Genomic DNA, 16,098 nt, shown 5'->3' with positions numbered 1-16,098 from the left:
AACTCCACTATCTTCATTTTTTAACACGTGTTCTTATTGTTAAGTATTTTCATCCCTGGGAGCTATTGCAGATTAATATTCCCACCCCTAAAAAACTTTTTCTCCTCCATTGCATGTATTGGTTTTTCTTAATGTGTTATATATGAATATGAGTATCATTCATAGAATATGTGATTATGAATAACTATTTTAATCATCGTTTTATTAAGGCATCTTTATCCCATATCTATTCAAAATTTTAATGCACTTGCAATTAATTATATAGATTTGTCGTGAAGAGTAATTGAACGAAAAATTGGAAAAGGAAGAAAATTGCTGGAAATCTCGAAAATTTAGGTACTAATAAGTTTAATGCATGCATGGGAAAGTTCTTTTAGTTTACCTAAAAAAACCTACTGTATCCTATATACATAATTATTTATTTTGTCATCAATTGCAGTTGGTAAAATTTCATCAATGAAATATTTGCAGCTTGATAAATTAGTTTGCAAAAAGCAGATATTTTACTGTTAAGTAAACCTATTTCACAATTTACTTATCTCAGTGATTTATAATGAATTCACTTAATTTGGCAACAGCAAAGCAACTCTTCTTTGTGTGCATATTGCAAAAGAGTGTCAGCAATAATTTCCTGTTTTATTAAATTTATTTTAACCATTAACCAGATTTTAATTACAGAATTATCCTAATGAATTAATCATAATAGATTAGACCAAATTCATTTCCAAAGAAGTAACAGTTGGATTATAAAATGAGGTCTCTTTTCCGAACTATTCAATGAATTCTGGAAAAGAACCTTATCTGTCCATATACAAACGCTGTCCCATATACAAACACTTCAATTTTTCTGATAATTTAACCGACAGGTGATCGAATAGAGAAGAAAATAAAAACTTAATTTTTCAGATATCATGATGATACCTTAGCCGCACGACAAAGAACAGTAGTTAAAATTCGTCATTTTGTTAAAGTCGAATGAACGACTTCTGAATTAGATATATGAAAATCTGCGAATTTATTATCGACGATATCAGTCGCGTCGAGCTTTTAGTCGCCCAACCAGAAATTGTCAGCAAAATGCAACATCCTATTCACCTATCATCTTGTCGGTTGTATTGCCAAAAGTGGTGCAAATTATAAGCTGAATGAAGGAATTTGAATCAGATATCTAGAACTCTGCGGACTTGATATCGCAAAAAGAATCCGCAAAATCCCACATCTTATTGACTTGTCACCCGTCACCCCGTCAACTATTTTGACAAATGTAGTTATTCTGCCGACTTAAACAGATACTAGGATATTTCTTTTGTTTATAATATATTAGGTTTTAAATTACAACATTTGTTAATGGCCAGCTTTCCGCAACCGTTCTTAAGCAGTTAAGATTTGTACCAACAGAAATCTCATTTTTTTTTGTCGACGGGAGGGCAAACGGTTGCGACAGGGGAACCTGTCCCCCCCCCCATCCTTTTTACGGCACTTTTGCTTAAACATAATCATAAGTACTGAATATTCAATTTTATTCAGATATATTAGTTTCAAATTGCTTATTATGCAATAAAGTATAAATATATTCCTTATGAAAATTTAAAATATTCAAAAACATAAATGATCAGCAATTTCCTTCCACTATTGTAACTATTATACAGTCCAATTTAATCCTAAACTGAAAAATATAAAACTCTACAATACATTTAATAAATGATAATTAGGTATATTGACGTACTACTGAAAAAAAAAAACTTTATTAAGTACAAAGATAATTTTCTGGGAGCATTGCGCAAGTGCAAAATACTACCTCACATACAGAAAGCTTCTCTGGAAAGAAAAAATATACATGCTATATTATGTTAAATTCACCAAAAAAAGCAATTTTTTTAATAAAATATAATTTTTTTTTATTTTGTTCAATTAAAATGAAAGATGTACACAAATGTAGCTTTTAATATATAAAAAAGGATATGCACAAAATATGACTTAGCAAGAAGCGATTTGCATATAGTATTTAAAAAGAAATCATATAGTATCAGAAAACAAAATCAAACACTACAATAAATGTCATTAAAAGTGATAGATCTCATGAGTTAGAAAACACACTTAAGTATAAACTTTTTCTAGATGTATCAACAAGTAAAGAAATAAAATTTACACCTTACATAAGAAAATTCATCAAGAAGTCAATTCTTTTAAAAATTATTAAATACACGGAAGGCATACATAAATAGATTTCAAAATATAAACCGATATATATTCATTGTAACTTTTTCTGAGTAATAAGAAATCAGTAATCATTGAAATGAAAATCATGAAATGTGAAACAATAAAATCAAAAGAAGAATAAAGTTAAAAGAAAATTAACTAAAGAAACCCGTTAGATTATATGTAATATACGCCATGGAAAAAAGTTTCATTAAATATAAAATGAATTTTCTATATTTAACAAGAAGAAAAATCACATCTTATTTTAAGAAATCTTAAAACAAGAAAAAATTCTTTTAAAAATATATAATACTTTTTACCTCCTTTAAATGAAAGACAATTTTCAAAATATATAAAAAACATTCAATTAAAATTTATCAGAGAATTGGAAATTGGGATTTATTGAAATAAAAATCATATAGTATAAAAGAATAAAATCATACAATACAATACATTTAATAAATAAGGATAAACACACAATAAATTTTTATGAATTTGGAAACACATGGAAGCAGACAGCTTTATTAAATATAAAGACAATTTTCTGGGTGCATCACCAGCAAAGTAAAAAAAAATTCACATCCTTTTTGTAGAAAATTAACCAAAAAGAAGCAATTCTCATAAAATTGTACATTCTTTTTTCATGAATTTCCATTATATATGAAACATTCCAGGTAGCACATCCTGTTGCACAATATAATACAATATTGTGAAATAATATATAATTTAATATTCAACAATATTAAAAAATATTGCGAATATTGTTTAAGATCATTCAATATTGTACAGCATATATGTGCTACTAGGGATAGTTAAATTCTAATTACAAAATATATACCTGAAAAAGATAATATATTTAAATTTACCTGAACAGTTTCTATTAGAGTACAATTTATTTTATGAAGTTTTTAACTAATTACATATTTTTCTTCTGCACGTCGGTTTATTATCCTTAAAATAATGAGGAATCACTAATTAAAACTTTTAAAAAACAATCTGTATTTGTTGATACCTACAAATATTAATGATCTCAAGGATTCGGAAATTTATAAGAAGTTCAATGAAGATATTACATTTTACTACCATTCTAAAATTCAAATATTTCGCTATAATGATTTCTGTTGTATTGTGCTTGCGGGTAGTTGCAAGTCAAATGTGATATGACGAATTCGGCAAGTCAAAATATGGATTAAATCTGTTTTGGCCCTCGATAGCTCAGTTTTTAAAGAAAACTTAATCATATTTTAATGAAACACAAACTCGTGGACTGTATCTCTCTTTCTTTATTCTCAACACTCCCGACATACCCTCTCTCTGGGGTTCACACACACACTCTCGCGGTTATATGATTTCACCACTGGGTGGCGCTACAAATTTAGTAGGCGGAGCGTTCTGCTGACTTATTGGCGTCAACATTCCGCCCCCCTTGAAATATCATTTCAAAATCTCAACATTACAGAAATAAAAATTTAACACATTACTTAATTAGACAATGCATAATTTCAGCAATTATCTTGCACAAGATACAAAAAAAATTACACTTTTAAAATAAATTTGAATATTACATACAAAACATTTCTGAAAAGAAAATGTATGCGATATTTCAATATGTACAATGAACAACTTAAATATACAGTATATCATTTTAAATACTAAATACAATAATTACACTAGATATACATTGATTTTATTCACATGGTAATTAACAAATCTTTGAAATTGCTCTTTTCGTGACTCCTTGTGGAGTTTTTATAAGTACTACCCTGACTTTGCCGTTTGATCCATAAATTAAATCTTGTATTCTTCCCATTGTCCACTGGCAAGGGGGAAGATTATCATCTTTTAAAAGAACCATAGAATCCTTTGAAATGTTTTGTTTCTCAAACTGCCATTTGTGTCTGGCTTGCAAATTATTTAAGTAATCTAATTTCCATTTTTCCAAATTGTTTGGACCATTTTACTCAATTTTGCTATTGAGATAAAAGGTTATCTTTTCTCTCTGAATAATCTGGATTAGGAATACAATTTATGAGACGGCCGATTAAAAAATGGCCTGGGGTCAAAATTTCAAAATTGTTTGGATCTGATGACAAAGGTGTCAGTGGGCGACTGTTTAGAATACCTTCAATTTGAATAACAATAGTCAAAAACTGTTCCATTGTTAAACGCACATTACCAACAACTCTCTTTAAATGGTGTTTGAAAGATTTAACACCCACCTCCCATAAGCCATCGAAGTTAGGTGACCTTGGGGGAATAAATTTCCATGTCACTTGTTCAGTTGTTAAGTAATTAGCTAGTGGCTCTGGGGGTCTACCAATCATATTTTGCAAACGTTTCAAATCTGAATTGGCCCCTTTGAAATTGATTGCATTATCAGAACAGATAGAGGAACTAATACCTCTTCTGCTAAAAAAGCGCTTTAAAGTGGCAATCATTGCCTCTGCAGTTAAGTCAGTGACTATTTCCAAGTGGATTGCCTTAGTAGCAAAGCAAATGAAAACAGCCACATAACATTTTTGATAAATGCCTTTCCTCTGACCTTTATATTTAATATAGAAAGGTCCACAAAGGTCAATCCCAACATGAGTAAAAGGATAACTAGGTTTAACTCTATTGGTTGGAAGATTTCCCATAATTTGGGTTACAGTTCTAGGTTTAGTTTTAGCCCAAATGACACAATCATGAATAATTTTTCTGGCTGTATTTCTGCCAGATAATGGCCAATATTCCCGTCTTACCAAATACAACAATGTTTGTGCACCAACATGCAAATATTTAAGATGGAAATATTGCATAACTAACAAAGTGAATTTGTGATTCCTTGGAAGTAATATGGGAAACTTTTTATCATATGACAAATCAGAATTACTTAGTCTTCCTCCAACACGTAAGACACCGTTTGGGTCTAGAAATGGGTTCAAGCAACTTACCTCACTCTTATTAACATTTTCACCTTTTTCGAGGGCTTTTATTTCACAATTAAAGGCAGCTACCTGAACAAGTTTGACTAAAGTTAACTTGGCCAACTGCAGTTCCTTGGTGGTTAAAGGACCTGACATTTTGCTCGAGTTTCTCAAATTATTAATAAATCTGAAAATAAAGGCTAAAATTTTAATTATTTTATAAAACCTATTTGAAACACTAAGTATATTATCTAAAAATGATGAGTCCACAGCTGAAATTAAACAGCAATTAGTCGAATTTTTGAGTTCTGCTAAATAAAGTTTCTCAGAAGAAACGTCCTTGTTCTGCACAGAACTGTCCAATGGATAGTGGATGTCGTCGCAATCACCAGGAAAGTTCACAACCAGTTCTTGGAGAAAGGTTGGACCAAACCACCATAAGTCACTTTGTTGCATTCTCGTTGGATCAAATCCTCTTGAAATGACGTCAGCGGGATTTTGTTCGGAAGGAACATGATGCCACTGATTCATTTCTGTGGATTCTTGAATAATAGCCACTCTGTTCGCAACAAATGTTTTTAAGTCTCGTGACTATTTTCTCCTCCACGAAAGCACGATTGTAGAGTCCGAATAATATGATAATGACGTAATATCCATTTTTAATGCATTTTTTACCTTCTGCATCAATTTGGTGAGCAGAACGGCACTGCATAATTCTAAACGAGGTATAGTTACCTGCTTGATTGGTGACACACGAGATTTACTCGCGATTAGCTTCACTTTCACGTCACCCGCTGAATTGACTGTTGCAGCACCATGTGCCTTTTCAGACGAATCACAGAATCCATGAAGCTCATTCACTTCCGCGTTTGGAATGACAATACATCTTTCTATGTTAATGTCATTTAAGTTTCTTAAAGATGTTACAAACTCTTGCCATTCACTAGCTTCTTTCTCGGGAAGCATTTCACCTCAATCAATCTTGAGCAACCATAATTGTAGCATGAATATTTTTGCCTTCGTGATCACTGGCCCAAGTAACCCAAGTGGATCAAAAATAAGACCGACCTTTGGTAGGATGGGCATTATGCTGTAAATCTACTTTAAAGGTAAAGCAGTCAGTTTTAGCCTTCAAGGCAATCCCTAAAGTCTTAATTTCATCCGTAGATGAGAACTCGTGCTCTTTCTCAGTAGCAGGAATAAGCTCAGAAGTATTTCTACACCACTTGTGTAATGACATCTGGGCAGTTTTTAGAATGCCAACAAGTTCATGTTGGAAAGTTTTTGTCTCTTCCAATGTACTCGCTCCACTTAAAACGTCTTCCATATAAAAATCATGGCACAAGACTGATGCAGCACTTGGAAAGTTTTTTCCCTCGTCAATGGAAATTTGCTTAAGTGTTCTCATGGCTAGATATGGAGCACTAACCGTTCCGTAGGTAACCGTATTTAGCTGATACGTTTTAACGGGTTCATTATCTCCCTCTTTCCATAAAATTCTTTGTAGATTTCTTTGACTCTCATCTATATTGATCATACGATACATCTGACGAATATCTGCAGTAAATGCAAATATATGCTTTCTGAATCTAATTAGCAATGTAAATAGATCGTCTTGAATCACTCCGCCGTTATACTGAATTGAGTTGAGCGATTTTCCACTACTAGTCAAGGTGGACGCATTAAACATAGTACGTAGTTTAGTCGTCGATTTTTGAGGCCTATAGATGCCATGATGAGGCATATAATATGTCACTTCAAATTCAACACTTTCATCTTGTATCGCGCTCATGTGGCCTAACTCCTCATACTCCTTCAGAAAATCAGAATACAGTTTCAGATATTTTTGGTCTCTAGACAGGCGAGTCCACAGCGATTCGAGTCGTTTTAGAGCAATATCCCTTGAATTCCCTAGACATGACGAATGCTCTTTAAATGGCATCGCCACAGTATATTTTCCTGTCTCACCTCTTCTATGTGTTCGCGCATAATGCTCCTCACAAATAGCATTCTCTTTACTTTTAGGTAATTCATTACCCATTTCCTCAATCTCCCAAAATTTTCTCAAGTTTGAATTTAATTCTTCTGCTCCACATATTAAACCGCAATAGTTAGAATTTAATTTAACTGAACTCGAAACGCTACCTCATTCAATATACCCAAATACAGAGTCCTGTAACGTCAAATTCTCATTTTTAGCATTTAATTTTCCCGGCTTTATTATTTCATAAAAGTATTCAGCGCCAATTAAAATATCTATTTTGCCCGGAATATTAAAATTAGGGTCCGCAAGGTCAATGGGGTCAATTCACGGTCACGTGTCAGGTACCAAACAAACCGTTTTTGTCCAATTTTCAACCGTTCTGCGCATGTCGGGATGTCTGCCGATAACGTTGATGAAACCGTTGTTTAGTAAATGTTACGCTAGCCGATCGATTATCAAAAACTTCTGATTTTTTTAAAAAAAATATTATTTTGAATTATTTTTTCCAAATTTTCGTAGTTATATAATTTTATTTCTCATATTAAGATTTTAATTAGTATTTTCAATGGAATTATTGTTTTTGCATAATTAATTAACGTCGCTTTTTAATTCGTTTGGTGCTGCTTTATTCTTTACCATATCCTTTTTAATCCAAAGGATACATGTTGACAAATGACTATGGCAGAGTTTTTGAAAAATTACACATGTTCTATTTTACATATTATTTAAATATTATTGAATTTTGAATCTTATAAATATAGTTCTTTTTAAAAATAATTTTTTACTCTTAGATAAGTTAATATTTTAAAGCTTACTAATAAAATTATTACATTTTTTTTCTTATTTTATTAATATTGAGACTTTGATGTTTTCAGTTTGCTCAGAGAAAAGAACATGAAATTCAAATTAGTATATATTGAATAAATTATGTTTACAATTTCAAATTATGAAATATAAAAGGTATAGATACCTTTTTTTTAATCTATGCAACTTATGAATCAGTTATTTCATTTTAATTTGTAGAGATCATTAAAGGAAAACAAACAAAATTACACTTTCATATTTTTTATTTACACATTACAAAAAAAATATAGATAAAATATATATGATAATTATTTGAAAAAATATGATCAAATGGATGTTTTGATGTATTCACTAATTCAAAAAACTATTTATCAACATTTATTTTTCTAGACACTTAGAAAAAATATAAACACAGTATGTCAAGAATGTCAATGTAAATGATTAAATCAATTTTATTCAACAGAAACATTCTAAATACTAAACAACAGTTTTTTTTTTATCACGAATAAAAACATTACGTTGAACAATATACTTTTAAAGCAGAACATTTATGAAATTTTTTTTAATGTTAAAGTTACATTGATAAAAATTACATTGAATGAACATCATAAAATAAAACATACAATACAGTAAATTTAATAAACAAGAATAAGATCATGATATATATATATATATATATATATATATATATATATATATATATATATATAGAGAGAGAGAGAGAGAGAGAGAGAGAGAGAGAGTGAGAGAGAGAGAGAGAGAAGTTAAATAGGATATAAAGATGAGTTGGAAGAAGCACTTTTATGCTTGTACAGAATTTTATAATTCAAAATTGATATGTTAAAAAGATAGAAAGAAAAAAAAAAAGAGTGAAACATGCATGTAGCAATGAAGTTGGTTATAAAAACTATATAATAAATGCTGATATGGAAATTGATTTTCAATGAAAAGACCTGTATTTATTAAAACAGAAATCACTGAGGTGCACAATGGTATAATATGATATTATGATAACAGTCAATTTCAGTTTAAATACAATAAACTATTGACATTTCATTTTTACCAATAGAAAAGTTGTTTGATATAAATTCATTTTGAATCCATCACAAATCTGCAAATGTAATTAGAAAACTAGTAATAATGCTTTCTTGAGCAATCCATTTTGCTCTTTTGTTATTAAGCATGATTACCCAGCAATAACTGAATAACATGAATTACTAAAAGATAAAGAAAACTTTAAGGTTCATAATAAAAAATGTAAAACCTCATAATGCATTTTATTATAATGCCAAAAACTAAAAATCAAATGCAAAAATTATTTGATGTTAATTAATGGTTTTTATACAACTAATTTATATACTTAATTAAATGACATATGTTTTCAAAATATAAATATATATATATATATTTCTTATATATAGCATTCAATTTATCAAATTAAGAGCACTTTTAATAAAATACATCAATTATATATATATTGTAACAGTCAATAAGAAAATTCAATTTTCAGTAGTTAGTAAAGATTTCACTTATTAAATAAATCTTTAAGCAATTTATTCACTTCCACCAAAGTTTAGCATTATAGTAGTTATTTTTGCAACAGGAGTTTGTTTACTTACATAAATTAAATTTAGATAAGATTTTTTAGAAAATGCAATGTAATATTCATGTAAATATTTTAAAACCTTCTAAGCATATTCAAAATTATCAGAAATTTCATCAAATGTGAATAAAGTGATTTAGAAATGCTCTCACGATTTTGTTTGATTGCTTTTGTTGGCAAATCGCTTACCAAATTCTTTTTTTCGAAGAATTTTTCTAAAAAATTACTAAAACATTTGCGATTACTGGAATTCCATTTTCGATTTAATAAATGAACACACACTGAATGAATTCTTCAAAATGATCGAAGCATATCACCGACTTCGAAGGCTTGAAAAAAAATCTATACCAAAGGTAGCAACCCTAGGCAGGATTGTTGTAAGGAAAATAAGAAAACATTTTATCATGACAGTCACTCTTGTGTTTCGCATTAAAGCATCCATCAGCACACCAGTATTTCCTCTTATAACACATAATAACAGGAAAGAAAATGACTCAAAAATTATAACTTCAAATGTAAACAAAAAAACATCCGCTTCATACTCGGCGGAGAACGTTAATGGCAGACTAATCAACGAAAGCGGTGCGGATGAAACTTAAATGCCATGCGCGGATAGCTCATGACATGTGACTTTTACGTCACATGAATTGACCCCATTGATTCTGGCATATTTACATGCATATCTATCATCTCATTCGGTATTAAATCCGTTATTTTTGATACCACTAACATTGAAATATTTCTTTCGAAACTTTTATTTTTATTAGCCACAATTGCTGTAACTCTGCCATTAACTACAAGCGAGGCATTATTAATACAAGAAATAGATTGATTTATTTTTTCACTTTGGAGTTCTATCCTCTGCATACAATTCTGACTCATGAGGCAGCACTGTGAACCGTTATCCAAAAGGCACCTTACTTCCTGCCATTGCGAACATCTGTCTTTTATCAAACATCTTACAGTCGACAAAACAACATTCTTGTTTACGGTTAGATTAGTTGCGACGAAAGTCGGACCCCACTCACTGGGGGAAACCGAACCCTGTTCCGAATTTCTCCCCTCCGATTGCGACTTATTTATGACTTCGGCGGTTTTTACATTCGTAGACGAAGCATTTTTTGCTTCTTTCGAAAAGTGTATTAACTTATTGTGAGCTTTGCCACAGAAACAATTTCTAAATGAACACTTTTTAACTCTGCAATTAGGCGATAAACATTTGAAGCAGGCGTTTTTATTTTTTACTACCTCTACGCGTTCAAGAACCGAAAGTCTCTTAAATTGAGGACAAGCATACAAAGGATGATTCTCGCTCTTTAGACATAAATCGCAATTTTTATTTTTCATCTCATTGAAAAATGCTTTTGATGCTGGTTTAAATTTATTGCTGTAATTTTGTCCTCTTCTCATCTCATTAATGGTTTTGCCTTTGGAAGCAAAATAAAGATCACATTCTTTTCCTAACTCGAGAGGTGTAAACCACTTTTGATTTTGCCTAATATTAATATGAGTTGCTGTTTCTTTATCCAGCGTTTGGAATAATTTATCAGATACTATCAATTGTTTTAGGGTCTCAAAATCTGTAACACCCCTTAATTTTAAATCATATTCAAAACTCGTCATTAAGCGTGACGCGAATTGCACACGAGTTTCATTATCTCTAGAAGCGTATCTAAAATTCTCTAAAACCACTTGCGCTGTTGGCTCGAATTCTCTTAGTACAATTGATTTAATTTCCTCATAATTATTTAAGTCTTTCTCAGCAATATAAGTTAGGATATTAGAAGCTCTTTCTCCTAATAAATTTAATAAAATCTCCGCTTTAAATTTCTCAGGAACCGTTTTAGTATAAGTGCTCTCTCTAACGAAGTAAAAAAGAAACCCCAATCCTGAGCTTTACTCGGTGGTTTAATACACAATATTCTCACAGACTTTAATAAGCTATCCAGAGACTCTTCTGGTTCGGTTTTACTCTCTACATTAACGGAAGTATGAGTACTATTTTCAGTAGCCCTTAATTGCGCTAATTGTAATTCTATTTTAGCTCTCTCTAATCTAAGACGCTCTAGTTCTATTTCACTATGATGATCGGATTTTTGGTTTCCATTCCCTATTACTTGATCTATAGCATCTTTAACAACTTCGTTGTCATTTTTGTACACATCACTCTCCTCAATTAAACGTTTTATTTCACTCTTTTTCATGCCTTCCGCAATAACAAAACCTATCTCCTCGGCAACGAGTTTTAATTCATCTTTACTTAATTTTGCTAAACCCGCCATTTTAAATATATAATTCAAAACACTTCAAGAGAATAATATTATCACAATTTTATTCTAAACTCATTAAAACAAAATTAACTTCGTCTCGGGAAATTCATTAGAACTCATCAAAAACAAAATTAACTTCATCTCGGGAAATTTATTATGACTCATTAAAAACAAAATTAACTTCATCTCGGGGAATTAATTATGACTCATTAAAAAACAAAATTAGCTTCAACTCGGGAAATTAATTATAACTCATCAAAAACAAAATTAATTTCATCTCGGGAAATTAATTAGTTAATAACACAAAGGATAATACTGCCCATACCTCTTTGCTGGGACTGCTGTCACTCGAGACCAGTTATCCACAACAGAATTCTCATTCTTCGTATTTTCGCACCAATTTCGTCATCATCGACGATATCTCCACTAATAAATCACACATTTCAAATAATGAATCACTATACAATACATGCATAGACGTCTCCGGCTCGACGAACCATGTTTTGGCCCTCGATAGCTCAGTTTTTAAAGAAAACTTAATCACATTTAAATGAAACACAAACTTGGACTGTATCTCTTTTTTTATTCTCAACATTCCCGACACACCCTCTCTCTGGGGTTCACACACACACTCTCGCGGTTATATGATTTCACCACTGGGTGGCGCTACAAATTTAGTAGGCTGAGCGTTCTGCTGACTTATTGGCGTCAACATTCCGCCCCCCTTGAAATATCATTTCAAAATCTCAACATTACAGAAATAAAAATTTAACACATTACTTAATTAGACAATGCATAATTTCAGCAATTATCTTGACTTCTGCTGACTTATTGGCTTCAACAAAATCTTTACCTCCGCCTCTGATAGATAAAGAAATCTTAAAGCAGGAGAAATGACGTTACGTCACTTATGCCAAAACAAAGCGCACTGAATGGAGTCTGCCGTGCTGGCATTGATGAAAGACATTCATCAAGATAATCAACGATTTTGTCTAAAAGAGTAAATTACGTAAACTACGATCTGTAAACTCAATCTTTGTTGATGTTTTCCATTAGTTTTCTTGAGTGAGTTACCTGGTGCGTTCTGTAAATGTTAATTGATTATAAAATTGCAACAAAAAAGTATTTCAAAGTTTTTGTCTGCTCATAAATTATAACCATTTTCTGTGTTTCTTTTTATTTAAGAGAAAATAACTACATTATAAAGTGGGGGGTGGGGTGGGGGTGGGAGGAAATTTAAAAATTAAAATTTATTTAATTTTAAAAGATAACGGCGTAATTTGGCATCAGTTATTTGATATATATAATCAATACTTAAAACAAAAAAAAATGCCTAAAAATATTATTTCTAACATGATCTGTCTTAAATAGTTAATCAGCATTTACAAATGACAAAGGGAAGAAAAATCCTCACAAAATACTTTAGTGGAACAATCTTATTTAGTAGCAGTATGCAAGAACATATTTATTTAGTTATATTTTGCAACAATATGTATTAGGATCATTCAAAATATTCAAATGAATATCTCATTGCAAAAGTACAATCTGTGAATAAACATACAACAGAATTTAAACTGCATTTAGAATCATTAATTTTCATTTCTAGTTTTGTGCTGCAGTAAAGCGTATAATAAGTTATTTTATTTTTTTATGCAAAAGAAAGTCAAGAAATTAAAAACTCTATATATCATCAACCTAATAAATAATTACAAAGGAAGGATAAGTACACATAAATTATTTTAGTGAAACAATCTTTATTCAGTAGCGTACAAAGAAATGATTATTCAGTAACGTTTTGCAACAAATATCATTTAAAAAAATGAAAAATTCATTAGAAAAATATAACTTTTCTACCAAAATACAATTTAAACTCTTTTTAAATCATTAATTTTACTTTCTTGTTTTTCGGAGCTATAAAATTTAGGCCATTATTAACTTTTTTTTGCAACAATTTTTCAAAAATTTATTAGTTGATTTTTTTTTTTTTTTTTACAAATTTTGGTTGATAAGTAAGCAAACGTATGTATGGCTACTCAAGCATGTTTCAAGCTATGGAAAGTGATGAATAAACCGGTGACATTTTACATGCTCATTTGGCATGGCGAATAACAAATCGATGAATTAATTCGCAAGTCTAATCACGCTGGTGAATACGGTCGATGAAGTATCATATGATTACGAAATTTAACTATCCATAGTCTTTTTAATTAAAATTTTAGATCAGTTCCAGTTAAAACTGTTTATAGTTTCTTTTTCTCAGCAACATTTACCAACCCAGTGTAGACCTTCTCAGTATCCACTAAGACGTTTGGGCAGTCTGAGACAAATCACGTAAAAGTTACAAAACTTTAATCTATTTTATTAGCGGCTTTCAAAATTTTAATTTCAAAATCGACATAAATTTCTGTAATTATCTTATATTTTCATTCATATTTCATTAAAGCTTAAAGAGCAATTTATTTTGTAATTTTGCATAACCGTAACTACCGTTATTATGACATCGCGCCCGCTCTGTGGAATAATTTTTGGATAGTAGGCGCAATTTTAACAAACTGCGGAGAGGTGATTCACGATACAGTTATAACTAAAAGAATGGCTGCTAATGCTGCACAACCTGTAAAGAATTTGAGAATTATTATAGAAAACCTTCTAAGTAGTGATAACGATGTTAGAGGCAATGCTGAGGTAAATATCATTAATTATTTCCTTTTGTTTTTTGAAAATTACTGCACGCCATCGTGTGCGATTGAAAGTGGGAAATGTTTTCTTTCTCTTTCTATGAAATCAGATGAGTTATCTGTTTGCTGTCATAAGATTCGTGGAAGAAGAATTCTGTTTTATTTCATTATCTAATAATTTCGTTTTATACAATGCTTACGTTCAATGTGAAAAAACGTGGTTTCCGATCGCTTTCGTTTTCGTTGAACACTTCTTTTTTTATAGTTACGTGTTGAAAAGTCGGATCTATGAAAGAGTTTTTTACTTTTTTAAATATCATTTAATACATGTAATATTAAATTGTATGATGCTTGTTTCAGTTATTGGATATAGGTCAAATTGTGAATCACTAAGGTATTGTGCACATGTCACTTATATATGTTATAGAAATCGATATCCCTTTTTTTTTTTTTTTAAACCGAAAGCAAGTGATTGAAATTAATCCTTTGTACATTTTGGGCTGTTTACCATTTGCTTGAAATTATATTTGCTGTTAAAATGCATAAGATTTTTTGTTAGAATTATTTCAACAAACAGAATTTAAATATTTGTTATTAAAGGTCGTCATGCATTAATGTTACAAATAATGGCATATTCTGTAATTAAAAATGTGAAAAATTCTGAGCCTGTCTGAGGATTTGCAACAAACTTTGGGTATTGCAGAAAATAAATAATTCTGGAAACTTGTCTTAGGAATATCATAAATCCATTTGTCAGAATTTTTACAAACAGATGTAATTCAAAGATGATTTCGACATAAATTATTGATCCATTTAAAGGTTATGTTTGAAATAAATATAAAAATAAATTTAACTGATATCATTGATTTCTTATAGTATTTACTGGCTCATTATATGTAGTGAAGTATTCGTTGTTGTTTGGCTATGTGCTACATAATTCTGTGAAGTTTTCATGGTTTATTATTATGAATTGAAAATTTTGGTGAATTAATAAAGAAGTTACTAATTTAAAATTTTTGTTTATATGAAGATTGTTTTGTTTATATTAGAAGATTGGTTTCATGAATATGTAAATCTCTTTTTATTTTTATGCCATAAAATGATAGTTTGAGGTAATTTTCTGAAATTCAAATTTATTTGTATTGTTTAACTTATCTGTGAACTTAAAGTATCTATTAAATGCATTTCTATGGCATCTAAATTTTCCTGTTTATCCTAATAATAAAAAACTTAAATTATAGAATATATATATTGCAATAAAGGTTTTTTTTAGAAACTATGTTTTAGAAACTTCCAAAGATTTAGATAAGCATGAAATAGAATTCTAATTTTTTAAGAGGCATTGAAGCATCAATAAGAAATCATTAAATTTTTTTATAGGCATATATTACATTTTTATTAAATATAATAAGGTATTAAAAATAAAGGTTACTTCTGAATTCCTTGCATTACCTTGAAATTAAAGTGAAGGAAAAACAAATTTCATTTTTATTTCGCATCTGTTTAATAGTTGATAATATTCCAATTAGAAATTGCTTGGGAATTCGTATTGTTAAGACTAACCACTTAATTGTTTTATTTCCTTTACTATCTAGTAAGATGACATCTTTTATTTTAGGAATATTTTCTTATTTTGATTCAAATGGAAATCCAT

At 30.1% G+C, this 16,098-nt stretch overlaps 3 protein-coding genes across 3 annotated transcripts in view; 1 reads left to right on the top strand and 2 right to left on the bottom strand.

The window, feature by feature from the left end:
• Positions 1-4,169: 4,169 nt before the first annotated feature.
• Positions 4,170-5,261, bottom strand: LOC129959323 (uncharacterized). The gene has a single exon (XM_056072141.1). The coding sequence runs from the start codon at positions 5,259-5,261 to the stop codon at positions 4,170-4,172; it is 1,092 nt and encodes a 363-aa protein (XP_055928116.1).
• A 435-nt stretch (positions 5,262-5,696) lies between these two features.
• On the bottom strand, positions 5,697-6,071 carry LOC129959322 (uncharacterized). The gene has a single exon (XM_056072140.1). It carries the CDS (start codon positions 6,069-6,071, stop codon positions 5,697-5,699), a length of 375 nt encoding a protein of 124 aa, XP_055928115.1.
• An 8,195-nt stretch (positions 6,072-14,266) lies between these two features.
• LOC129959529 (importin-5-like) overlaps positions 14,267-16,098 on the top strand; it is a 79,617-nt gene continuing 77,785 nt past the window's right edge. Inside the window, exon 1 of the mRNA XM_056072403.1 lies at positions 14,267-14,451. Within this exon, the coding sequence (XP_055928378.1) occupies positions 14,359-14,451 (93 nt within the window). The 5' untranslated portion in view covers positions 14,267-14,358. The remainder of the gene's footprint in view (positions 14,452-16,098) is intronic.

The sequence above is a fragment of the Argiope bruennichi genome, chromosome X1 (genome assembly GCF_947563725.1).
Source record: "Argiope bruennichi chromosome X1, qqArgBrue1.1, whole genome shotgun sequence".
Lineage (NCBI taxonomy): Eukaryota > Metazoa > Arthropoda > Arachnida > Araneae > Araneidae > Argiope > Argiope bruennichi.
Note: the sequence above shows the minus strand (reverse complement) of the source record. Positions and strands in the feature narration are given on the sequence as shown.